General features: G+C 35.7%; 1 protein-coding gene across 1 annotated transcript in view; it reads left to right on the top strand.

Moving 5' to 3' along the window:
* Window positions 1-27,703, top strand: part of ADGRB3 (adhesion G protein-coupled receptor B3) — a 458,329-nt gene that overhangs the window by 222,345 nt on the left and 208,281 nt on the right. Inside the window, exons 11-12 of the mRNA XM_018077922.2 lie at window positions 5,382-5,450; window positions 9,389-9,497. Coding sequence (XP_017933411.1) covers window positions 5,382-5,450; window positions 9,389-9,497 — 178 coding nt within the window. The remainder of the gene's footprint in view (window positions 1-5,381; window positions 5,451-9,388; window positions 9,498-27,703) is intronic.

Below are 27,703 nucleotides of genomic sequence, written 5' to 3'. Positions count from 1 at the left end.
ATTCTGCAATAAAACCAACATTTCTTGTGTTTGCCTGTAGCCAGCTAAAAGTAATAATTTTTTTCAAACAGTGCTTTTCAAAAAGTATTTTTAATGAACAATCCTTTTTTTAATTGAATGAGAGTCTATCTTTTCCTACTTTCCTGGTTTTACCATTAAACAGTGTGTTGTTCACTGAAAATTTTTCATGCAGTCAGAAATCTAATAGCCCAGTGTGACTTCTTCATGGTTCACAGGCACTACAGAAATCTTAGAACCAGTCTCAAGCAACTGCTTGACACAAGTGATTTTGTTCATGGGCTTAGCAGATCAGGTCATATGCAGTTTACATACATTACAGAGAATTTGATTCTTTTCCCACTAATAACGGCACCAAAAGTTCTGTTCACTTCAGCAATGTTGAGGTGTTTCCAAAATCGTAACAGTATTCTGGCAGAACTTGGCAAAATTATTAACTATTATTTAAATAATTTTTAATTAATAATCTTGAAGTGAAGACATTAAAATTCATAAGCCACATTCTGAAGGAAATAAGGAAGGATTTCTCAAATCAAAGAAAAATAACTATATTTCAGTATTTGCATTCCTACATACCAAGAATTCTTAAATCTCAGCAAAAAAAAAAAGGTATTTAAACACAGTCAGAAAAAATAAAAGTTAAAAAAAATTAAAAGAAATTTCAAGATAAGGTAAAATAAAAAGAAAACAATGCATAGTGTTCAGGAAAGAAAGTGAAATCAGAATCAAGCATATGTTTTGCCCAGGGGATATATTTAGCAATATTCCCATTACTGACATCTGATGATATAAAATGAAATCCTGTCTCAGTAACATAAGTTTAAAATTTACTGTCAATTTCTGAGAAACATGGATTTTTCCATATGTAACAATACTTCATATTCTACCATACTCTGGAGGATTGCATTTGCTTTTTATTTTTACTATTATATATTTTCATACTTTCTAGTCCATCATCAAAGTAAGTGACAAAATGATGAAAACGAAGTTAATTTGCACAAAAATTCTTCTTTCTGAAGAAGCCCTGTGTGGTGTTCTAATTACATTCTACATTTTGAACTAGATAAAGAGCAGAATTTTTTAGTTGGTGGATTTCTGTTTTAAAGAAATCAGAAAAGCATGAGTGAGGTTTAAAATCGCTGAAAGTCATAATTTATCATTTTACATGATGTCAGAAAAGTAGGTTAGGATGAATTGTGGGTAACAGTACTTTTTAAGACCTGAAAACAACACTTACATTAAAACTGAGAAAGGAATCCTATATATGTTTGAGTATATTTATTTCTTATACATTCCATCCATCTGGATAGTCCCTCAACTGCCTATAATCTCTGTGTTATATCTAGTATTAATATTCATGAATAGTGTAAAAGATGTGATTCAAAGATTCCATAAAAAAAAATGAACAGAAAAGTGAGATCAAATTTGAAAATTTCAGACTAATTACTCAAAATGAAGGTGCTACTGCCTGATATGCTGCATAGTAAATGTCACTTGTTTAGGTAGACAGATACCAAGAGCAAAATAAAATTTCTAAAGTATACATATCTAGTGGCAAGTTATTTATTATGCAACTCTTTTGCCTTTTGCATCTTTTAACCTTTTTTTTGCAACAATATTTATATATACATTGCATATACAGTGTCAGGAACAAAAATAACCCTGTATTAGGCAGTTAAACAAGAAGCTGTCCTGCATCAGTGACTGAAAATTGCAGTACAGTAACAGACGTAATTGCAAGACGAGTCATTCAATTCTTCTACAAGCAAGGTCTTTCATGTAGTATGTGAATGGCACTAAAATACCCTGTATAGGTACACTGAGGTAATGAGATGGCCACTGTACTTATGTAAGAAGGATTCTACCAGGAAGGTAATAAAAATTCTAAATAAACATAATATAAGCAACAATTTGAAACACTATTCAGAACTGTTGTAAAAGGGCTTGAGCTACCTTTCAGGACAGGATGGCAAAGTGAGTTGTACAATCCCCTGATGCAGCCAACATGAAACAAAGTTTATCCCCAAAGAATTTAAAGCAATATAATCCCATTTATATTAGCCACAGGCCCATTGCTGTCAGTCAGGGATTAAGAGGATTGTCCAATCCTTTTTCCCCCTCCACCTTCCTCCTCCCACACGGATATTTCCCTATGTTGAAGTCCAAAACTGGAGGTGACTTAAGGCTATCCATTAATTCTTCTTAGGGAGAAATTCTTCTCTAGCTGTATAAAAGGATTTATGACAGCTTTGTGCCTGCAGAGAGGGTCAAAGAATTTGGACTGGAATAGAGAACTGCAGCCATTGTATTATAGAAGAAAAAATTAAAAGGAAGGAAATTAAATTAGGAAAAACATAACTGTCCATTCCCAACTGTAATTGGCATTATCATCAAAAAAGCCTGGGCAAAAATAAAGGACTTCAAAATTTGGTTCTGGCTGTCCCAACATTTCTTGTAGTGGCCAGATCAGTAATATTTAAGCCCTGCCATGAAAGAAGGGAGCTTCAGTCTACAGGGACGTCCAGCGTTTACTGCAGTAATACCTTCGGATCACATCCATAATGCTGCTAAAATTTGGCCTTCATACTTGTCAATCATTTTACTAAAGGGCAATGTTGTTTCTTGCAGCATTCATGCAATAAACAAAAGAATAGTCAAAGTAGAAGAATGAATTTTAACCCTTCCTCTCCTGTTACATTTTTGGACTGCATCTCATGTCTATTCATTATTGAAGCAGGAAATCCATTTAATCATCCTCTTTTTAATTCGCAAAGCACTGGTATTGCTGACTCAAAAAGCTACATACTCCACTGCTACCATAAATATGACATCAACCAGTGATAGAAATAGAAAAAAAAAGATCTCAAGATGAAAGACATTCTTGTTGCCCAGTTCATCATTTATGGTTTATTGGCAAGTATAAAGTATATATCGTTATTGCTCATCTTTTGTTTGTACTTGAGTCTAGGATTATTGATAAGATTTTCACATATATTTCTGTCAATAATTGGTCATTTTAATGCTTACGTGTACCTAAAATAAACATAAAATTTAATTAACATATAACATTATTAGCAAACCCATGTAATATATCATCTATAAGAAACATTTTAACTCCTGAGTGTTTTTCAGGCAATCTGGGCTCCTCTGAGTTCTCATTGCATGGACATGGATACTGTTGCTATTCAGGCTTAACCTGTTTCTGCAGGGGAATCGGTGGCTGCAATGTAATGCAAAACTAGCTTCAAACCAGCTCCCCAGTATGATAAATTATCCCACACTGAGTTCCATGCTGCTGCAGCTAGACGGCTGATGACACCCTAACAAGTTAAAATTAAAATTTCTGTCAACTATGTTTCTACAATATTGCACTGGAAGAGTGCAGAATTACCGTGTTTTGAAAAGCATTTTCCTCAGGCAAAATCTTCATAAGGCCGACTCTACCTAGTAGAACTCTTCTCCAAAATTACAATGCCCTAAAGTAAAAGTGGTTATAGTGCCATGAAACTGCCTTGGCCAGTTTAGTTTATTTTACCTGGGGAACCAGTGAAGATATACATTTTTCCTAGAAGAAGCTGCATCTGCACAATTGTGATTTGCTGACCTGGTTAAACTGGCATAATCCTTTAAAATAAATACTAAACATAACTCCTTGCATTGTGCTTAATTTTGCTACTGAAGGCCTGAAAGACATTAAATGTATTCCTGGTATATAAGCAATACATAGTATATATATCCTCTTCTTATCTTCAACTTGACTAGAAACTTTTCTTCAGTAATCCTACAAGTTGGATCAAACCATGAGAACATTTTTCTTTTATGTCCTATCGTTAATCCATTTTGTTTCTTCTCATTACGTTTTTTGTGTTACTGAAGTTTATGGATATTTTGCTACTGACTTCAGTGAGAGGAGAGTTGTGGCCTCATTAATGTACAGAATTATTTGGTCCAAGTTCAGCAAAGTGTCAGTCACCTCTATATTAAATTTGGTCAAGTTAAAGCAATTTATATCTATGTGAATTTTATAGTTAACATAGTTAACTTCCTAGTGATTAGGCAAAGATAGATCCTCTTGCTTGTCAAGCAGTTTGTGTTAGGACTAGATTAAACTGGTAAACTGTTATAATGTAAAAATAGTTTTCACAAGTTTTATTCAATTTTCTATCCTAAAATGTTTTACTTATATGGTTGTGAGACACCTTAAGTGTCTGGGACTTCTCATATTTTGAAATTAACGTCTTTTCAAGCATATCAAACACTAAGGTCGGAAGTTATTTCTGCTCTAATTTTTGTCCCTGTGCAGTTTGTACTTAATAATGAGTTAAAGTTACTTCTTACTTAAACCTTATTTAAGTCCTTTTTATCCCCCCCAAATTGGCTAAAAACTAAGTGCAGGTGAAGTTATGACCATTAATCTGAGTTCTGCAGGGTCCTGTGGTTGGTTTTACGGTTAAAAATTTTTTAGAGGTTGTGAGAAACTTAATTGCACTCTTCAGTTAAGGTTAGTGGAAAGTACATGTATCTTTTATGAAGGAACAGATAAATTATAATTGGCAGGCTGTAGACAAAATTGACATTCTGCACAAAATGTGATACAAAGATGAGAACAGACTGCACAAATTCTTAGCTTTTAAGGATGAAGAAGTTGGGAATACAAATTGGTAGAGAGAACAGACAAAATTAGAAAGGAAATTTCTCCACAAACATTTGGAAGAAAGTGATTTTTAAAATGTATGATTCAAAATCGAAGATGTCTTAGTTTTTTCTTTTTCCCCCTTAAATGAATGGGAGAATCAGATAAAGAAATTAACAGGCTAAGGCCAAAGAATCAGAAACTATTGCTTTTATGTTGAAATTCCTAAAAAGATAGAAGTACATGTAACATTTAAAACTAAGAGGCACTTGGTTTCAAACAGTATTTACCAATGAAATACCATTATATGCCCTATGTTTGGTTATTAAGGATAATTTTTATGTTTTGAATAGAAACTAAAGACCCCGAAGCTGGTGTTTTCTCAACTATACTTTGGGTTTTTTGAAAAATATATAGTTGTCTTGTTTCTGGAATGAGAGCAATATCCAGATAGAACACCATCACACTTGGAAATTTAGCAAGCCTAAAATGGTTTTTGTTTTATACAAAGCATTACTATGGAACGTGATTATATAGCCAAAAATTAACAATTAACCATGTATTATATGCCCTATATTTTGTTACCTCATCTCTTCCACTGACAGAAAATAGGCTGCAGAACTGCATCTGTAATAGAAAAAGGAAAGCTTTCTTTATGTCAAATTAAGGATATGGTAGTTTATGCCATTGAAAAAATTTTACTTTGTCTTTTATCTAATTGATTTTTCAGAACTTCTTTCAAATCATTAGTAATCTCTTAGATGAAGAAAACAAAGAGAAATGGGAAGATGCACAACAGGTAAGATTTTACAAAGTGTAATTGGTTTTAAAAATCAGGTTAAACATGCACCCGACAGAAAATCCTAAGCAAGAGAATATTTTGGAAAAAACTGATCCTTTTCAAAAAGGAGCAATTTCAGGACCCACTGGCTAATTCCTTAGATAAAAAGAATATAAGGTGCTTCTCTTGATAAACAGATTTTTATTACATTCCATAGGATTATTCACTATGTCTTTGCTTTGGATGTTGTATTGAAGTACATACAAAAACTGAAAAATGCTATTAAAGGCTTTCTACAGTGCTGCTTTTGTTAAACACAACACATCAGAACTCACCTAAAGACCTCATATGACACCATCAAAGAACTTACAGAAATGTAAACTGTAGACCTTTTCTAAAAGGTTGTATTTAGGAGAACAGTTGTAATTCTCAGACTAACAAATTTCTCAACTAATTTAGATATGATGATAGCATTGTATAAAATAGGAAAATGTAGCAATAAAAAATCACTATTTTATAATAACGGAGTCTAAAATTCAAATAAAACCCTTTTTTTGGATATAAGAATTTCCTATATGCTTATACCAAGAAATTATAAGACAATAATTACGTCATTATAAAAATATAATTATTATATAACTATATAAATATATATATTATATAAAAATATTTATGTTAGTGAACATGACCATAATACCATCAAATTTATTTACATATTTATTTATATACAAATAACAGTGACAATGGGGATTAACATAGTTATGTACAGAGGAAAAATCATGGAGGTGGTCAAAGCCAGGGAAACATTTCTATATAAAGAATGCTTAAACAAAGCAAGGTATTTCAGTATGGAAAATAGTCAAGTGTGCTTATGTGCAATAGAAGATTTTAAAATCAGGAGTGGTTTGGAGAATGCAATGCGTTTTCTTCTACCTCCACCTTGTCTACTTACCCATGCCTTGTCCACCATCTGTCCCACAAAGATCAAGAAATGACTTAGGAGGAAATTCTGAGAACATGGAGGTAAAAGAGGGAAAACAAATCTCCAGTTCCCTCCCTTCCCTCCTGGTAGAAGAAGTGGTGTTAAAAAACAGAGAGGGGACAAGTTATTTCTACTTTTCCATAGCTCCTTCTCTCTATCTCACAGCACTGGTAGGCAGGCAGGAGCCCAAAAGAGCACCAAGATGAGCTGTACACAGGAGCAGTGGGCCCATAGCTACCTGGTGATAAAGCTGGAGAGTTCACTAAATCTTAGAGTTCTGAGATATGACCCCCCAAAAAACCATACTGCTGGTCTTATTACTGTTCTTATGCAGTTACACAGGCAGTCTCAAAGAAACTTTGGAAGCGAGTAACCTTTAATATCAGCTATGAAGGATAAGCAGGACCCCTAAGTATTCCTAAGATTTTTTTTACTTTCACTATTGAAAGGAAAAAAAATCCTATGCAAAATATTATTTTCTATGATATTTTGCACAAAACATTGAAAATTTAGGGTTAAAAAGAATTGTATTATAAAACAGAAAAAAGTATTGCTTGAAATTACTACATCCTGTATGAAGATTTTTTCAGGTTTTTATGTCAAAATCAAGGTAGGAACTGAACTTGAAAAGAATCTGTGCAAGCCATTATGTGCTGTGAATACAACCCAGTAAAAACACTATGGACTAAAGGTGATTCTGTTTCTGGTTCAGCCACTCAAACAAATTTTCTGCAAACCTAAGTGCATTCTAACCAACCTTTTTGCCAGCTTGCATAGTTTTCTTAACCTCCTCAACTACTGTTAGCATAGTTCTCTTAGCCTGTTTTCTGTATTCTTTACTGGAAAGAAAATCTTACTTACTGTCAGCAAATTGCTGATTTCAGTCAAGTGTACAGCTGCAGTGCCTCAGCACATCTTTTTTTCTAGATTAAATGCTAACAGTTGATACCATTAATTACAGGTTATATAGGATTCAGATAAGCAACTCACTTTAACACTTGCCTTTTTTTTAAGAGCTGATGTAAAGCATCAGCTTTAACACAGGAAGCCACTTCAAGTCCACAGTGCATAAGTTTTATACCAGTGTTTCAAAACACAAGAGCTGTTTTGCATATTCTTAATTCATGATCTGCTGGCATCCTATTGATTAACCAGTAATTCAGATAGATGAAAATGCAGAGTACCTCTATAAGACTAACTGCTCAACAGTTTCTGCTGAAGTTATTACTATAAAGTTTTATGTGGAAGAACTAGGGTTTAAAAAATCTTTTCATTGAAATATTTCCTTAGTACATAATCTGTTAGTTTGTGTGCTCTGAATGAGATAGATGCAAAAACCACACTTGCTACCTCAGTAACTCATCATTAGGAAAATGGAAGTTAAATCTCCTTCACTTGAAGCAATATTTGCAACCTCTTAGGATAATAAATGTCACAACAAATTCTTCTTCAAAATAGTATTGCCACCCTACCTTTTATAAAAGATCCATGGAGAAAACAAAGCACATTGTGAAATTTGCTAAGCAATTCCAAACAACTATGGATATAGATAGATAAAGCAAGATGAAGATGGAGTGCAACATGAAGCAATTTATAGTCTCTATAGGCATTTTTTGGAGTCTGTAGTCCCAGCAGTGGAAAGAATGGGTTGAATATTGCTCATAAAGTAAATTTGGATATCTCACAGATATGAAGTAAAAAGCTCCATGAACGGGTCATCCATTATTTTTCTATTACTGAAAATTGTCTTGTTCATAACAGTCCATAAAAACCAAAAAGAATTTTTTTATATATGTGATATGAACAGAACTTTTAAGCTTATTAATAACTGCTTTGATCTTTAATGCTGTTTTGCTAATGAATCATTATTGTTGAATATAAAAAAAGTTAATGTTTTTGTGATCGTAGTAGCTTACAGCTTTGCAAATAAAGTTTCTTGGAAATGTGCGAGTCCTTATCATTTTGAAAGTCAAAATGAGAGGCTACATTAGCAACACCAAGGCTACTGCAATTTATTTTAGTTTACTGTGTCCAGTTCTATTGCAAGACATGAACATAATGGAAAGAGCCCAGCAAAGAACCGTGAAGACATTTAGGGGATTAGAACGTCTGATATTCAAGGAGAGGCTGAAATATCTGATACTATTTTGCTTGGAAGAGTAAGGGTCCTGGCAATACTAAAAAATCTTGAAGGGAAGGGGGATTAAGGAATACTGAGCCAGGTCTCAGTGGTGTGCAGTGACAGAATAAAAAACAAGGGCAAAACTTAAAATACAGAAAGTGCCATTTATATATAAGAAAGACTGTTTGGCTGTGAGAGTGATTGAATGCTAGAACATGTTGTGCAGACAGGCTCTGGGGTGTCTGTCCTGGGAGACATTCAAAATCCAGCTGTATGTGGTTCTGGGCAGCTTGCTAGAGCTCATTTTGCTCTCACAGAGCAAATGATCTCCAGTGGCCCCTTCCAGCTTCAGCTATTCCATGATTCTACTACTCCACATCAGCAATGAAAATAGAACTACCAGTAAAAATTTATATTACTTACACTTTGATTAAAGCAACAAAATTTATCATCCTGGAGAGGGTACGGTAAGATTTGCATTCAGCCATTTGTATGAATAGTTCTGAAGTTACTGAAGATATCTTCCAGAGGAAGGAAGAATATTTTAATTGGAATTCTTCTGTAATATGAAATGCTGTAACCATTAATGAAAGTAATGGCCAATAAGTTTTTGGTGCAGTGAGTTAGAGCAAACATTCCACAGTTCCAGTGCAAAGTTGACTTCACACAACTTTCTGGGAAGTAGTGTCTGTTTGCATGAGGATTTAATAACAGGTTGTTTTACAGTAACAGAAAATGTTCCATTTTGAAACATGGGAAGAGAAGATTGACTGTTGTCACATTTTATTTGAATTTGCTGCTGTAGAGATTTTGATATTAAAACTAACGTCATGTCTGACCTTCCTCTGCTAGATCTATCCAGGCTCAGTGGAGTTAATGCAGGTGATTGAAGATTTTATACACATTGTTGGAATGGGAATGATGGATTTTCAGAATTCATACCTAATGACTGGAAATGTAGGTAAGAAATAGAAATTTCTTCTATCAAATTTATGACCTATTGAAAATCAGAAATTGCAAGTATATAGAGTTACTGCTTCTATCACAATCCAAATTGGGCTGCTCCTCCTCCTCCAGATTATCTGTATTGCTTGATTATCTACTCTCTGGTTTAGCACACATGGAATGCCTTACGCACTGGACTTTTCATATCTCAAGATCTAAATGCAAAGTTTCTGAATCAAAACTAGGAAAATACTCATCAGAATACTCTGAACTATGGGTATATGCTAGAGTGTTTCCAGGATATAGAGTGTTTCAAATGTTAATTTATAAAATTGTGCTAATTAAGATAATATTTATTTATTTAATAGCTTGAGAAATGTTTATTTTGTTCGCATTATATCTTTTAATACTCCATTCTCCCAAAGAACAGTCTTTGCACATGTTATGCTGTGATAATAATCAGCATAGACAGATAATCAGTAACTAAAAAAGGATCTATTAATTACCAAAATAATTTAAACCTAGAATTTCTTACATTAGTTCTTCTATGTGTGACAGTTTCAAAATTTCATTCAGATTTATTTTTCAAACTTTGTTTAAGCTACTGGAATGTTGCCAGACAATATAGTCATATAATAACAAAATCAAATATGAAAATGCTTAGCAACTGAATTTCATTTATTAGTAGTCATAAAGGCTTCTACAATATTGCAGCATTTTATTAAAAATTCAACCAAAAAATAGTTTGAAAAGGTATTCTCTAAACATTTTGTCTTTGCTTAGTACTTTCATTATTCAATTACCTTTCTATAGCTACACTTTTAAAGTGCTGGGAAAGTATTAGGAAGTTATATGTAATGAACAAATTCAAAATATGTGTTTGTCTGGTAGCAAACTGGTGTTAATACATTCTCTCATATTTTGAGTTAGAATCTTATTGCAATAAGTTCTTCAGCATGTCATTAGAATGAGTTAGAAAATATGGACATTTTGAAATTCGTTGGCAGAATAAAGCAGGGAAAATGTTGGATTGTCCTCATTGAAAATTTAGCTTGCTGTGCAATAGTAAATATTTATTACTGTTCTTCAGTTCATATTATACAGTGACAGGAGTGTAATACATTTGTCCGCTGAAAAATGTGAAAAAAAAACAAGCTGGAAAATGTTTTAAGAAAATGCATTCAAATAATCTGTGTCTCTATATAGTCATGGTTTTGCATGGGAAACAGCAACATCTTTTCAACTGAGTCGGGAACCATGCTGTGCACTGGCTAGTTTAGATAAATGCAGAATCTTAACAGTCTTATTATCTTTCTCTTCCCACATATAAGATATTTTTAGGCACTCAGGAGTAGACCTGTTCTTAACTATAAAACCATCAAAGGAATAGAAAGAAACTGAGAAAAATAAAATTAATTTATAGGTTTAATCTGACTACCTAGCTCTGTGCTTTGGCATATTGGCATGAATTTATTCCCCGTATGCTTGGTCAACCATCAAAAAAGGATAGGGTCACTGCTGTGCAGATCATTGACTAGAATACTTGAGCTCAGGTGACATGCTGAGACGGGGACAGAAGGTTCTTATCAGCGAGGAGTAATTTCTTATTTTCACTAACAAGGAAGGAATGTATCTGGAATAATTCAGCTTTAGTGTAGCTGTCCTCAGGGGGCTGGCATAGCTGTCTGACTGCCTATGTACTTGGAATTTAGGAAACATTTATGTTGATCTCAGCTGAGAAGAATAAACTATGCAGTTGCTGACTTGTCTTAGCATTAATTATTCTGCACCACTGAGAATTTAAAAATTTATACTTTAAATCATAAATATTCTTTTAAGTCAACAAACACATTTAATGCAGGAAGTGGATATTGTGCATAAAGGAAACCCAACTTTATCTATATTCATCTTTAAACAGACCAATCCAATAGAATAGTTTAAAGAATAGAATCATTGAATGGTTTGGGTTAGAAGAGATCTTTTCCACTCACTCAGGTAGCTCAGACCCACATCCAGTCTGACCCTGAATGTTTCCAGGGATCAGGTATCTACCATCTCTCTGGGAAACCTGTTCCAGTGTTTAACCATTCCTGTTGTAAAAAAATTCTTCCTTGTATCTATGCTAAATTTACCTTCTTTTATTTTATGACCATTAGCCTGTGTCCTGTTGCAACAGGCCCTAATACGAATTTTGTCCTCATCTTTCTTATGAGCCCCATTCCAGTAGTGAAAGGCTGCAATAAGGTCTCCCTGGAGCCTTCTCTTCTTCAGGTTGAACAAGTCCAACTCTCTCAGCCTGTTTTCATAGGAGAGGTGGTCCAGCCCTTTAATCATTTTTGTGACCCTCATCTGGACAAAAAACAGGTTCCTGCCTTTCCTGTGCTGGGGACCCCAGAACTGGATGCAGTACTCCAGGTGGGGTCTCACCAGAGTGAAGTAGAGGGTCAGAATCACCTCCCTCAACCTGCTGGCCATGCTTCTTTTGATGCAGCCCATGACAGAGTTGGGTTTCTCAGCTGCAAGCGCATATTGCCAGCCCAGGTCCAGCTTTTCATGCCTCAGTATCCCCAAGTCCTTCTCAACAGGGCTGCTCTCAATCAGTTCATACCCCAGTCTGTACTGATAGGAGGGGTTGACCCAACCCAGGTGCAGCACCTTGCACTTGGCCTAGTTTAACACCTTTTGAGGTTCCCACGGGCCCACTTCTTAAGCTTATCCAGGTCTCTGGTGTTGTCATCCACACCACTCAGCTTGGTGTCATCTGCAGACTTGCTGAGGGTGCGCTTGATCCTTTTGTCTATGTAATTGAGTAAGATATTAAACTGTACTTGTCCCAGTACAAACTCCTGGGGAACACTACTTGACATCAGTGTCCGTTAGGACACTAAGCCATGAATTGCTACCCTCTGGATGTGACCATTCAACCAAATCCTCATCCACCAGAGTCCCCCCATCAAATCCATCTCTCACCAGTTTAGGGGGAAGGATGTTTTGGGGACCATGTCAGAGGTTTTACAGAAGTCACTCTATCATAGAAGGCCACTAGGTTGGTCAGGCAGGACTTGCCTATGGTGAACCTGTGCTGGCTGTCTCAAATCACCTCCCTGTCCTTCAGGAACCTTTGCATAGATTCTATGAGGTTCCCAGGCACGGATGTGAGGCTGAAAGGTAGATAGTTCTGAGTGTCCAGGGGTCCTAGATATTCCATAGCTATTTACCATAAAATATTCTCTCAGGACCTTTACATGCTTTTTGCTGTATTTTCTGTGTCAATTCACTTTAAAGTTCAGATATATGAGAAAAGTGATTCACTACTAAGTATGAACTGCTGCTTCTTTTCAGAAAAAAAATCCAATTTTGTAGCAAATTTCACAGTAATGCCCTGAGTACTTTTTTTCTTCTACTGATTTCAGTTTACAAGTTCATTTCTAATTGAATGATGTTTCTAAGTGAATAGTGGTATATATACAATTTAAACATCTAATTGCGTTTGACAAATATGCTAATCTCCTGACTTCTTCCACAGAGGGGATTTTATTTTCTCTTCCTTTCAAGACACACAAACAAGTAGCTGTGGCTTAAAAAGTTACTACACAAAAGCCACACTGCAAATTGTGACTGTCCACTGCATATTCTCAGTTCATGACAAATGGGAAATGATGAAAATTACCTTAACTATACGGTAGACTATCAAAAGCCACATTATAATATGCTTGAAAATAGCTGAGATACAAAAGGACAGTTGCCATGCCACTGTTAAACTTTTCAGTGTGATGACTTTTAACTCATATTTTTCATTACTTCTTAACAAAACATCAAAGACTGGTTTAAAATCCAGATGATCCAATATCTATACTTTATTAGGTTATTTAAGCAGCTCAGTAAAATCATATGTATTTCCATTAAAGCAAGGCCTATCTCCTCTTAGCTTTCCTCTCAAGGATAGAGAATATGCTATGAAAAACTTAACAAATGTAAAAGCAACAATTTGCTTTGATCATGCATGGCTGGGACAGATGGTATTTGTTTTATTTGTATGCTCTCAGTTCTGTGTTATATTCCTTTAAGAAATGATTAGGTGAAATAAAAGCCTTTGAGAGGAGGTAGAAGCCTCCTTCCTCATCCTGCTCCTTCTCTTCGTCTTCCTCCACCTCCTCCTCCTCCTCCAGACCAGCTGAGCAGGCACAGGAAAATGATAGTGTGAACAAACAGAAGCTTTTGCTACCACTCAGAGTCCCTTAATTCACTGAAAGCACAGACCCACCTGCAAGGATACAACATGCAGAGGGAAAAAAATCTTTCAAACCATGTTGTCATTTTCTGTTAACTAATTACTTTCAGTTTTGTCTGTTTTGAAAGTTGACTTCCTGATTTTAGATTAAAGTAATAATCTTGGCTTTTAATAGCCTTTTGATTTTTTTTTTTTTTTGAACACTGAAGGCCAGAGCAGATCCATCTTGAGGCTTTGGCTATTTGGGGTCCCATCACAATAAACCATTGAGAGCTTTGAAGATGTGTACTAGATGGTGGGCAAACTGCTAATAAGAAATATTCCTCCTTTAACTTAAAAAGAAAATTTCTAAACTGGAAGATTGGACTGCCAGAGGCATAGCTGTCTTTAAAGGTATAGGAGGCATGTGGAACTGGAAATAGGGATTAGTATTAGGAGATATGTATTTTCTATGGCAGATTAGGATTCCTCTGTCAGAGAAAATTTTCCCTGTGTTTTCAAATATATTTCCTTAAAAGCAGCAACCAAAAATTGGTAAAAGGACATTCTCTTGTCCAAAATCAAGCTTACAGCTCTTAGTTGATATTAATGAGAAGCCAAATAATCTTGAAGTACAGTGTGTTGTCATGGATGAACCGACAGAAAATAAAAAAAATTTCAAGTGGAAAGCCACTTTTTGTTAATGTTAATTTTATGAATAACAATGTTTGAATTATCAGTAATTTTATAAAGCATGCAGATATCACAAAGTCACGCAGACTAGTCAAAGACAGGAAAACCTGAATATCTCCAGGGGGTACAGAAAAATGAAGAGGATATCTATAGGCAGATTAAATTTCAGTGTTGACAGAAATGTAAGAGGGAGTAGTTCAAACCATTCAGAGAAAAGAACAGCATTAATGTGCAAAAAGAACACTAAAAAAATACAGGTTAGGTTTTTTTTAAATTTTCAGTAACCATCACTTGCAATGCTCTTTTAAATTGAGATTTTATGGTTTGGATTCATTTTACTTACTTTAACCATAACGAAGTTTGACAAAGTCACCCCAAGCTTTCTTTCAAATCAAGGGAAAATACTGCTTAGCAACTCATACCATCTCAGATGTTTAAAATGAGGGTATGGGTTGTCTTCTGGAAGTTCTACCACTGGCTGTAAAGACAGCCTAGTGACTAGTTCAGGCTTGAATGATTCATGTCATCTAAAGCAAAGAGGAATGCTTTTTTGTGAGTAAATAAAACCTGTGAAAACCCACATTGAGAACTGGAATTACATGCACTCCACCGAAAAGTGAATACAAAGATAAACTAGGCTGACATGTCTGTTTAATCTTGCTCAAGGAAAAACCAAAGATTCCTAACTGTACTTGAGCACATTTAATTCTGAATAAACGTGTGACCAAGGTCTTACAAGGAATAAAATAGAAACAAGTAGATGTCTGTATGGTGCATGCAGATAACAATGATATTATATGAAAAAATGAAGACATGTAACCCATACTTCAATGCATAAATCAACTTTTAACTAACAGCCTGTTATCTCTCTACTTAAAAAAGGGCTGCCGTGGCATTGGTGCTCCAATGAGTAATCTGATCCAGTATAGTAATTAACATTTCATTTATAACTTCATACTGAGCTGCTTACACAAGTTTTATAGACATTGGCAGAGAACAAAGTCTGATTTCTGCCTTCACAGACAGTCTAGAATACCATATGGGAGAAAATTATTTTAAAAGTATCCATTGCCTTCTGTCTTTGCACTTTATTGTTCCACCTTCAATCTTCCATTCCATGTTCATATACATGAAATTTTACAAAAACATTAAATAATCCTGTAGTTATATGAATTATATCATAAAATTTTCCAGTCCTAGCTAGGACACTAAGAAATGTTAGTGAAAGGAGCTTTCAGATGATGTACCTTCTCTAGCTTTGGGAATCCTAGAAAACAAGCAAGTTGGATTTCTGTCTGTTATTGTAAGTTGATTCACCTTTTCCAAGGTAGGATTTTTAGATCTCGTATATTGTAAATCCTGTTTATACTTTCTAGAAACTTCAGCACATTATGTGATTTGTTTACTTATCCAAATGGCATCTGCCTAATCTGCTTTGTATCAGAATTAGTGATGTGTGTCTTAAATGCAGAACCCAAGATCGAGCTCTGACTCATCTTTCATAAATGTATTGCTGGCCTAAAATATACCAAGAGACTGAATTTATTTAAATGTTTCAAAAGGTCTTTTTTTCAAATATGTTAAAGAAAACAGAAGAAAAAAAAAAGGCCCAGCATTGATATTAACTTGGACAAAGGTGTAAAGAAAAGGTCTAAAATTTTCAGTTAGGAAACAAATATTTTAATAAACTATTACACATATACTCAGAATTCATTTGTAATGAAATTACTGCTTTTTCTGAGGCCGTGTAGTGCATAAGCACAGCATTGTGAATTTTAAAGTGGTTGTTTGTAGTTAACAAAAATTCAACCACTTATATTTCAACATTTTCTCCTAATATGAGAGAAAATTGAACCTGTCACACAAACATAGATTTTGTAGAATGGCCCGAAACACCCATTTAGATCTCTCTCCTGTTTCCATCAAGTTATTCCAGAGCACCCCATGTTTTCACAAAGGAAAATTTAAGGGTACAGCCTTTAAACCACTGTGTGAATTACACTTGCTATTTTTAAGAATATGAACAGGAATCACTTCTTGTAGTTGCTATAGATGTGTAAATACCTCTGTAATGATTAACATAATTATTCATTTTTTTGTCAAGAACAAGTTTTCACAAGAAAAAAGTAAAGTGAAACTTACATGGTTTTGCAATTAAATACATTCTTAATAGATATAAAAACACAAGTTATCTTTAATTCATATAATATTTATATTGTCTTCAGACTTATACATAGCTTTTGAATAACTAGTAAACTACACACCAAAGTAAGCAATATTTAGCGAACCATCTTTTCTTATACTTTATTACATAGTTTTACTATATAGACTTTTGCCAGTTTTCCTTTCTTCTCAAAAGAGCCTAAAAGAGTCAATGCCCATCATCTTCCCATTTCAGGCTAGGATCTGAGGTTTATGACTGTGTCTATAAATATGAATCAAAAAGGACCCAGTGCAGGCTTCTGAATTGTTGTCCACACTGTTTATTTCTTGGCACCTATCCAAACATTGTCGAGGTGTGATTCAGGGAATAGTCCGTGTGAGAAACCAGTCCTCGTAGGCAATCTCATCGTACTGTGGTGTGTAGTCGGTCACACTCTTGTTCTTGGATAGCAAGCATGGTGGTCAGAAGAGTTCTAAGTTCTGCCTTCTGCCATATGTTCTTTTCATGCATGACTTTGGCTCCTGGTTCTCATCCTCTTTGTCGCACGCTCTGATGTAGCCCACCAGTTTTTCCTGCCCCAAACTTGTATGCTGCTCCTTGAGCAGATGCTTTATTTATGTGAAAGTGAGCACTTGCCAGATTTTTTTCTTCAATCCTCAAAAAAATCCTTCAACTCTTAAGATTCATACACAGCCAGTGTCACTCCCTTGTTCAACCCATATGTAATAATCTGTGGCTAAACACTTCTAGAAGAGAAAAAATAGATAAAAGAATAGGGAAACTACTGAGAAAAGTCAATTGCAATTTTTTTATGCCCTGATATACTTCTGCTCCATATATATTCATATAATTTCCTTTGCTCCAGTCTCAGCAATTCCTTGATCAGATCAATATGTTGGCTTTCAGAAGACTCAAGCTTTCTCCACTGATTAAAGGAGAAAGACTTCATGCACACTTTGAAGATCTAGCTCATCGCAGCATCAGATTTAGTGCCTGAAGTAAATGCTCAAGAGCTATATTTCTCTCTCAATATCAAATAAACTTATTAAATGATTCCTGTTCCCCGAAAACTTAGCTGTGAACAGTGCATAAAAGACTAGAGCTTTTTCACTCTCTTCTAAAACTTCATATCAATGATCCTGATGAAATATGGCTGTCAGTTACTTAAGATTGAAAATTACGAATATCAAGGGAATGTCTGTATGAATCTTTATCAAACAATTTTCATAAATGTGGATAAAAATCTAACTTAATTCTGTAGCTGTACTCAAAGTAATAGTCATAATTGTGTAGCTCGTTTTGTGCATACGATTTATTAATTAACCTTAAAGGTAAAGCTAAATAAATTAACTATTCAGGATTTTTAAATGGGTGCTATAGGAAACTGGAATAATCTATTTCCCTTCTCTACCTTATGTTAAGTGGAGTAAAAGGTTCTAAAGAAATGGAAACTATAAAACATGCAGACATTCAGGCTTCAGGATCATTAAAAAGCATGCCTCCAACAGAAACAGAAAGCAATGACTACAATTAGTGGAAATTACTTTTTGCAGTATTTAAGTATATATATCTTATATGCTTGTATCCTTCCTAAATTTCAGCCTCTGTAAACTCCTTTCTGAATCATTCTGTTTTTTCACATGAGTAATTAAAAGCTGTTGTTTTCTAAAGGAATCAACTTTTATGACAGGCCTTTTTTTAACAGCTGCATTTAAATGTTGACCTGAGAAATTAAATATCTGAGTTTATTTACTCCTTTGTCTCAGAAAGCTGCATCTTTAAATGACTTCCAACAATGTACAAGTAGAATGAGGCTTAAAGAGATAGAAATTAAGAGTCTGTGGTGGTAACTTTGCATTAATTCAGTGATGGAGTTAATGCACACCCAAGAGAGTTCATTTCATAGTAAGGTAGTGCCAAGAAGCAACAATCCTGTTCAGTGAAGCATAGTGTCAAGATATGCCAAACAATACAGTCCTCCCCTTAAACAGGAGTATCACAGTCCAGTAACAAGATGCAATTCTAACAGGCTGATGATTCATTCTGGTATTTTTTGTCCCTGAAAGACAGTTACCACAAGAGCACCCAGCCATCATCTGATGAGATCATCTGCTTGAGATAGTGTGGCTAAGTTACAGCAGATAGCAAAGTTCCCTCTCAGTTTTAATGATTTCTACAAGGTTGTTACTCACTAACTACTGGAAATGAAAGAAGGAAAATTAAATAGAATTAAAGTAAAAACTCACAAATTATAAGTTAGTTAAAATAGGAATAAAGCCAGCTATTAGTTCTACATGATACTTACACTGTGTCAGAAAGAGGTCTATTACCCAAAGCTCCATTGTGAATGTGGAGTTAACATGGTTTATACTGAGCTAAGGAGGTGGCACACCAGCCACCAGAGTTCTTTTTCATTTTCCAACCTTTCGAGGGTGAGAAAAGAAAAAAAGCAAAACCAACCAAACAAACAATAAAACACAACCCCCCAAACCAAAAATCAATCAAACAGAAACAACAACCACCACAGAACAAAGAAACAAAAACCACCAAACAAACCAAAGGAGAAAATAGAGGGGAATGTCTATCTAGAATATTAGACAAATAGACCCTCTGCGTTGAAATTATTTCCTTGGTGATAACTGTAGATTTCAATTCCAAATAGTGGTATAGATCTGCCTTTTTCAAACTGCATAGCCTGAAGATAACATAACAATAGAGGTAACTGACTTTAAAAAATGAAATATTTCTATCCAGTTGGTTTCATTAGAGTGTTAGTGGATTAATAATATCAGAGAAAAGTATTTTTATGGTAAATAATTATTTTGGCAGTAAGGTATTTTTGAGATCAAGCTTCAAAGCCATGTAAACATATGCAGATGTAATTCCGAGTAATGTGTTTATGTAAGTGTAATTTTTTTTTTTTTAATATGGAGAGTTGGAGTTCAGTATATGGACCAAAGATACTACATATTTCTCTGCCATCCTGTTAAGATCAGATTGTATAATGGTAACTATAAACAGAGCTGAGTGACAGTAAGACCAGTTCAAACCGTCTCAAAGGATTCATTTACTAGGTGTGCCAAAATCAAGAACAGGGTCTGAAAGTTTTGAAGTATCTTTTGTGCCTTGTGATTTCTGAACCTATAAGTTCACCCATTTCATGGCATTAGTTTGCTTTCCCTTGACTTCAGCTGTGTTTTAGGACCCCCTTTGCTGCTTTGTCTCAAGGCTGAGATAGAGAATCTCTGATAAGAGTTGTGATATAAATCAGAGGATTGTTCTACTGTGGATGCATATAGCTTTTTCCCACTTTGGAATTTCAAAATTTCGAAAGGAACTCTGCAAAATCTTTTTTTTTTTTTTTTGTTATAAGTGTCCTTTAAAATGGAGAGAAGAGAGAAAGAATTTTTCCTCACTTAAAATATGTGGTACAGCTCTCTGGCTTGCAGTGTTTGAATGGCACTAGGTGCATGCACAAATGCTTGAAACACCATGCAGTGGTGCTAAATAGCTTTATATTGTTGTGGATGTCTTTCTTTTTTTTTTTTTGTTTAAACACTCACTCTCCACATACATTGAGACATGTAGTCAGCCATAGACAGCATTCCTCTGTAAATCTTCTATTAATATAGCTTGGGAAATGGTCTTGTAGAAAAGTTATTTGATCTCACTGCTTGAATGATTTTTCATAGAATCTGTGGCTCAATGCTTATGGTCTTCTTTAATGACTATTATTTTGTGTAATTTTTTTCTAACACATAAGATGTTCCACTTTTAGCACCCGTTACATTAGTTAATAGTTAGCAGGGTTACCGATGTGCCGTTTTTTTAATATATTGCTATTAAAATCTCGTGGCCTCATGCCGTGTTCTGTACTCATTAGGCAAGTATTTTGAAAGGAGATAGATTTCAAGTACACCTCTGGAAAATTAGTGTTTTAGTGTAGTCACTTGTACAGTACGTCCTGTCTGGTCCTGTTGTAGAGGAGCACATCTAAAATGTGAGCTGGTATCAAAGTCAAATACTTGGAAACCCGTTCATAGATGTATAAATTGTGCCCTTTGGTGAAACATATTTCGTCCCTATATTGGCACCAAAATTTCATCTCCATTGAAGCAAAGCAATGAAAAGAGACTGGCCTGCCCAAGGGAAAGAAACTGTGGAATGGTCATCAGGATGACTGGATCTTCAGGGGTGGGCAGTCAGGTAGGCTGCTTCATCTGCACACAAAAGACTTCTGTTCCTGAGGGAAATGTTTATCAAAAATATAGTGAGCTTATCCCCTCCTTTCTCATTTTAACTTCAAGAGGATACAATATGTTCATAAAGATTAAAGGGAATGTCTTGTTTTGCCATTATGTATCTTAGATTGTTCATTGCAGAAGCATGGAATGAATGTTTTTAATGCTCATTTTGCTTTGAAAATTGCATCACTATCTAGGCAATGAAAAATAATAGTCTCCATTCACAGTCAACATTGCAAAAAGAAAAGTTAATTTCTGCAAAATGACTGTCATTTAACTTTGCCAAATTGAACTTATACCTGTTTCTTGGATGAATAGTTCCACTACTGGAAGACATGGCTGGTGATTTTATATCACATTGGCTATTTTACATTTCTGGTTGTTCTTAGAAATAATTTTCAGAAGTTAAAATTATAGATATCCAAAACGCTCATAAACTGAAATGACAGAGACTGCACATCAGTAGGGTAAGACATTCCACTACTTGGAAATGGTATTCAACAGCAAAGTTCAGAGAATTTTGTAGTGTTTATGTAATACTGTTTATAATTTTATATGGCAAGATATTAGATGGAGTTTGCTAACTATATATGTTTGTTCTTTGGCTGTACATGAAGCATGCATTTAGGAATTTTCTTTTAAAGTTTGGAAAACAAGGCAAGTAACTGTAGAGGAATTTGGTCATTTTTCTTTCTTGTAGACATTTGTTAGAATATTTTCTTCTGTTCATAATTTTGTTATTCTTTAAATTCTTTAACAGCATGTTCACTCATGAGCTTTTTAATGCATGGTTTGAGGGAGTCTCTGTCTAGTGAGCCAAATGCACACTTTTAATGGATTTTTTTTCACTGTGGGTATAATTTCTATTGATAGCACCAGTTGCTGGATCCAGATTTTTACCTGTCACTCAGCATTCTCTATGTTCACTTTAATCTGCGCTGTTAGTGGTTTTAGAGATGTTTAACGTCTCTCCTAGCTATATACCTGGGTGAGATTGTTCAACCTGCACTTTATTTTTTTAATTTTAGATTTTTTTCTTTTATTTAGTGTTTCACTGAAATAAAACTAAACTTTCCATTAAAAAAATCTTAAATGAAGTTATGGTACCTCCCAGCTGTGTTGGACAGTTATCACAGGCTGTCTGACAAGCTACAAATTACTAAATTGCCAAAACACTATTTTGTTTCTTCACAGCATTTGAACCTCTTGGTGGTATGGAATGTTAGGACTTAGTGTCTATATTGCCATTTTAAGTTAGGACTTAGTGTCTATATTGCCATTTTAATCTTTCATGTTGAAATAGTTTCATTTAGTAGAAGTATCTAAATGGGTGGAATTTTTTTTAATTCAGATCCACTCTATAATATATTGAGGTTTGGACTAGAGGAGGAAATGATTCTGTAGTTGATGGCTAGAGTTTTCCCAATAATGTAAGAAAAACAAGGTCAAGTTACTATTCAAGTGAGACTTCTTTGTAATTATTTGGGCCCATATGAATGTAATCTTTGCCAGAAAGAGTTAAAAATGAAAGAAAGCATAACATAAAAATTCTGTAAGCATAGCATAAATGTAGTCCATCATTATTAAAAAACCCAGAGAATTGCTTATTAAACATACTTTCGGGTTTTGTTTAAGGGCTTCTGTCCCCCTCTTATCCTATCTTGTATATAATTTCCAACCTTATATACTTCTGTTGAATAATAAAATTGTTTATTCCTATTAATGGGCTCAAATGAGCTGTTTCACTTTACTTATTTTAGTTCTTTTATAACTTACGCTAAATTCTCATCCATTCTATTTTTAATGTTTATAGAATCATAGAACCATTAAAGTTGGAAAAGACCTCTGAGATCATCAAGTCCAACCATTAACACAGCAACCCTGTGTTCACTACTAAACTGTGTCTCTAAGTGTAACATCTACATATCTTTTAAATAACTCCAGGGATGGAGACTCCACCACCTCCCTAGGCATCCTGTTCCAATGTTTCACAACCCACTCAGTAAGGAAATTTTTCCAAATATCTAATCTAAATCTCTCCTGGCATAATTTGGGGCCATTTCCTCTTGTCTTGTTACTTGAGAGACAATAATGACCCCCACCTTGCTACAACCTCCTTTCAGGTAGTTGTAGAGAGTGATAAGGTCTTCCCTGAGCCTCCTTTGCTCCAGGCTAAACAACCCCAATTCCCTCAGCTTCTCCTCATAAGACTTGTGCTCCACACCCTTCACCAGCTTCATCGCCCTTCTCTGGACACACTCCAGCACCTCAAGGTCTTTCTTGTAGTGAGGGGCCCAGAACTGGATGCAGGACTCAAGGTCTGAGTACTCAAGTGCTGAGTACAGGGGGATGAGCACTGCCGTGGTCTTGCTGGCCATACTATTTCTGATACAAACCAGGATGCCATTGGCCTTCTTGGCCACCTGGGCACACTGGGTTCATGTTCAACTGGCTGTCAACCAGCACCCCCAGATCCTTTTCCTACAGGCAGTTTTCCAGCCACTCCTCCCCCAAGCCTGTAGGATTACATGGGGCTGTTGTGACCCAAGTACAGGACCCAGCACTTGGCCTTGTTGAACCTCATACAGTTGGACTTGGCCCATTGATCCAGCCTGTCTAGATCCCTTTCTACCCTCCAGCTTCCAACACTCCCATCAACTTGGTGTCATCTGCAAAATGATGGAAGGTGCACTTGATCCCTGCATCCAGATCATGGATAAAGACATTAAGCAGAACTGGACCCTAAGCTGAGCCCTGTGGAACCCCACTAGTAGCTAGATGTAACCACCACTCTCTGGGTCTGGCCACAGAGCCAGTTTTTAACCCAGTGAAGGGTGCACCTGTCCCAAGTCATGGGCTGCCAGCTTCTCCAGGAAAATGTTGTGGGAGACGGCCTTTGCTGTCAAAGGCTTTACTAAAGTCTAGGTAGACAATGTCCAAAGCCTTTCACCCTTCCACTAAACGAGTCACCTTGTCATAGAAGGTGACCGGGTCATTCAAGCAGGACCTGCCTTTCCTAAACCCTGATCCACTGGTTGTCCTGCATGTGCAACATGTTGCCTCTCAAGAGGATCTGCTCACTCAAGAGCTTATCTGACATGGAGGTCAGGCTGACAGACCTGTAGTTCCCTGGATCCTCCTTCCAGCCCTTCCTGTGGATGTGAATGTTTGTGTAAGTTTTTAGGAAAAAATTATTCTATGTCCAATTAATTTCTTGCTCCAAGCAGTGTAACAAGTGTGTTGTTTCAGCACACACAGTGAAAGTCTCATTTCTGGAATGATGACATTAAGCACCTTTTGAAAATGGTTCATTGCCATTCAAATGTCCCTTTGCAATAAACAGTGTAACAGTAGAGTACAAATTTTTAAATCATCAAGATTTAATTAATAGCCACATTTCATATCAAGGTTGGTCCAGATTGTGCTGACCACATCTGTGCTTCTGAAAAAAGTTACTGCTTTGAAATATTGTGAAATAACTGAGCATCCATACATTGTTCCTTTTTCGTTCAGTTTAGAAATTTTGTTATGAAACTTTGCCACCAGAGTGCAGTCAGTTTGGTTTCCAATAAAGCACCATTTAGATGTTTTGGGATTAAAGACAGAAAATGCATTTAGTACATAAAAAAATATTTTATAAAAACAATAGCACTGAAGAAACTACACAGAGCAGAGAGAGGAAAAAAAGGGGGAAAAAAAGCAATTTTTTTTCCAGCATCCTGTAAAATACTATTTGTTGGGTAACAATACTATAATCAGGTTATGGTGGGGAAGAAAGATCATATATAGTGGCATGTTTTGATTGTGCAGCTCTCCAGGGAATGATTTGTACTAGAAAAGCCATCTTGACTGTAGGTTATAATAAAAATACTATTGGAAGGCAAGAAATATTTTTTTGCTGGTTATCTCCTAGATATAGCTGTGGAGATTATTACAGTTACCCCAAACATGGCGTGGTAGTAATAGCAAAACTAGACTCAAGTGTAGAATACTTCATGCTGAATAATTTTGCAGAACGAAAGTACAGGTTATTTTTATAAGAGTTTGCAAAAATTTTCAGTAAATTAATAGCTTCTCTGGCATGTACATTCAGTCACTCTGTGTTAGGACTTTCAGGTGCAGGAAATTCATTGAAGCCATTGTGTTGTGTTGTTGGGTCCCCAAAACTGTTGATCAGTAGAAAACAAAATTCCATCCCTGCTTCTTATTTCCATATTTCATGTTCGTGATATTCCATTTAAAAATAATTCACCACGATTTCTCATGTAATAACATGCGTAAATTCTTCCTCTCCACTTTACATCATAGGTATACTGTGTTTTCTGGAATATTGCACATTTTAGAATCAAATTTTAACTTTATAGAGCTTCTACCTACAGGCAATATTTCCAGGAAATAAGGAATAGTTCACTGAAGCAGTATAGTTCCAGTTTGGGAGACTTCATACTGCAATGAACAGCAAAAGAAATTAAAGTAATAACAGTAGCAATAAACCCAAAATTTGTATTGGAATAACAATAAGAGAAAATAGGTTGCAGATAGGATGTAGTGCCAAAGAGATAGCAGTCACATCAGGTGTGCATGTTAGTAATGCAAGTGTTGCAGAGCCAGACACAATGACGGCTCCTTTTGACTGCATCTGTCATGCCTCAGGAAAACCAGAGATGTTTTCTTCCTCACAGTACTTTCTACACATTAGCTGTCCAAAGTGGTAGTTCTCTACTGCATGTAAAACCAAAACTGAAGGTACTGTAAGGGCATCTGAAAATCTGGTCGACAGGTCTGAATTCAAACAGACTTTTTTTTAAGAATTAGAAGCCTCTCTGCTTCAGGTATAAGGCTATGTTATATCTTGAGTTAAATACTTTCACCATATTCTATGATTAGTTTTGGCACTGAGCTTAGTAATAATGTGCTTGCATTTTGTATACTCGTCACAGGCAAGGGTGAATCCAGCATTCCTAAAATACGGTTTAAGCTCACTGTGCAATACGTACAAAATTCAGATGATTTTTTTTAAACCCTGAGAAGGCAACACAAGCAACTCTAATTAGGCATCTCTCTCTTTCAACTGCACTCAAAATGAATGAACATGTAAAGCACTTGAATTCTGACAAGGGAGACAGTAATGGTATAACATCTGACTTAGTTGACTAGTTGACTGTTTGTTTCCATTTATTTCTTAGCTGATTGGATCTTTTTTGATTCCTCCTCCCACAGCTTTAATAAACATGAAAAGCCTCTCATCTGGGGGGAGTGGGAGGGAAGAAGCGGGGGATGCTGGAGATGGGTTGACCAGAATTAGATAACGAGCTGAGCACAAGGTCCACATGCCATAGTGATTCATGTGATTGCGTTATAAGAGCTCATAATAACCAAGCTCTGTCATTCTTTATAGGCCCAATTTTCTAGTTAAATCTTTTTTAAAGCATCTCCTCATTGCGCAGTTGTTTTATTGAAATGACCATAATAACACTAAGATATTTCTCCAGAGTTATTAAAGTTAATTTAGAATTGAACAATGTGAACAAGTAAATCAAACTCCGTCTAATTAGTATTACTTACTACTTATATTGGATAGTGTCTATATGTCCCACCAAGGTACTGAGTTTTGTTCTGCCATGCATGATATAAACAATCTAAATAAAGCATATGTGCATTATCCTGACAGTTATATTTTGCAGTGCCCAAGGGCAACCTTTGACAATCCCTTAAGCAAATCTTAATCCAGTTTATCTACTCCATGGAGAACATTCAAAATGAATTAGACATGGCTCCAGAAAACAAAGACCTAGTTATGAACTCCCGTGAGGAAGGTTAGAGTCATAGCTTCAACATGAAACTGAGACACAGGAGATTTTTGTTTCTAACAGTTCTGTTTCATATTTTCTGTGTGACTCTGCTCAAGACTATCTAGAAGGCATTTACTGTGTAGATGTTGCAGCATATGCTTTATCAGGTGCTGGGTTCAGGGAAAAGCAAGAGTAAGCTGCTCTGTTAGAGAAACAGGAGACGACAGGGCATGCACAGCAGCCTTGCTGGCAAAGGGGAGGTCCCACAGCATCCAAACAAGAGCAGAGGAGGTCTGTGAAAGTAGCCAGGCCCAGCTAATATTTCAGATCAGCAGACAAGTCCATAGCAGTGAGGTAGATCTGATGTCAAGCTAAGAAATCATATCAAAGCATCAGGGTCAGAATCTGGTCCAGTGGTCCTTAGGAAAGTCCATAGTGATAGGTCACTAGACCTTAACATGGAATCCACAGGTCAAGGTTAAGACAGCCAAAATACATGGCCATGCACAGTCATAGTAGATTCAACTTAAGTGCAGCTCCCAAGTGAAGGGGCAGGGGGCCCAACTTCTCACAACCCTTTTCACTATAGTTTAATCTAAGTTACAAAATTACATAAATTAGGAGCAGATTTTAAGCATGTGCAGCTTAAAATGTAGAGGGGGGGGCAGTGTGTGTTTTTAATAGGGATGCACTGGCAATGACAGCTTGGCCATTGTGGTGAATACAAAACTCAGAATACTAGATGTCCATTAGAGAATTAGTCTGATGCTGACCAGGAAATGCTAAGCTTATGACTGAATTCTTTCTGTCTTCTAGATTATCAGACTCAACAATTTAGTAAAATTTGAGACATCTCTTGGTTATCTGGGATGAATTAAGCAAACCTACCTTTCTTTTGAATCCTTGGTTTATGTATTGTGCCTGTTGTCAAATGAGTATTCAAGTAGGGGTTTGGTCTTCCTTTCCTCCTAGATAGTTCAGGTTTTGATGGTGAATCCTAGTGGATATTCTCATCCAAGAAAAAAAAGGTATGGTTTATAATGCCCACAGATGGGTACCCTGTTACAGAGGCAAACCTCATTGCATGCAGATCTTCCTACTTATAGTGATCAAAACATT

This window comes from Manacus vitellinus, unplaced genomic scaffold (assembly GCF_001715985.3).
Source record: "Manacus vitellinus isolate BGI_N305 unplaced genomic scaffold, ASM171598v3 scaffold_4_pilon, whole genome shotgun sequence".
NCBI classification, from domain to species: domain Eukaryota; kingdom Metazoa; phylum Chordata; class Aves; order Passeriformes; family Pipridae; genus Manacus; species Manacus vitellinus.
This window is presented reverse-complemented; position numbering and strand designations above follow the sequence as displayed.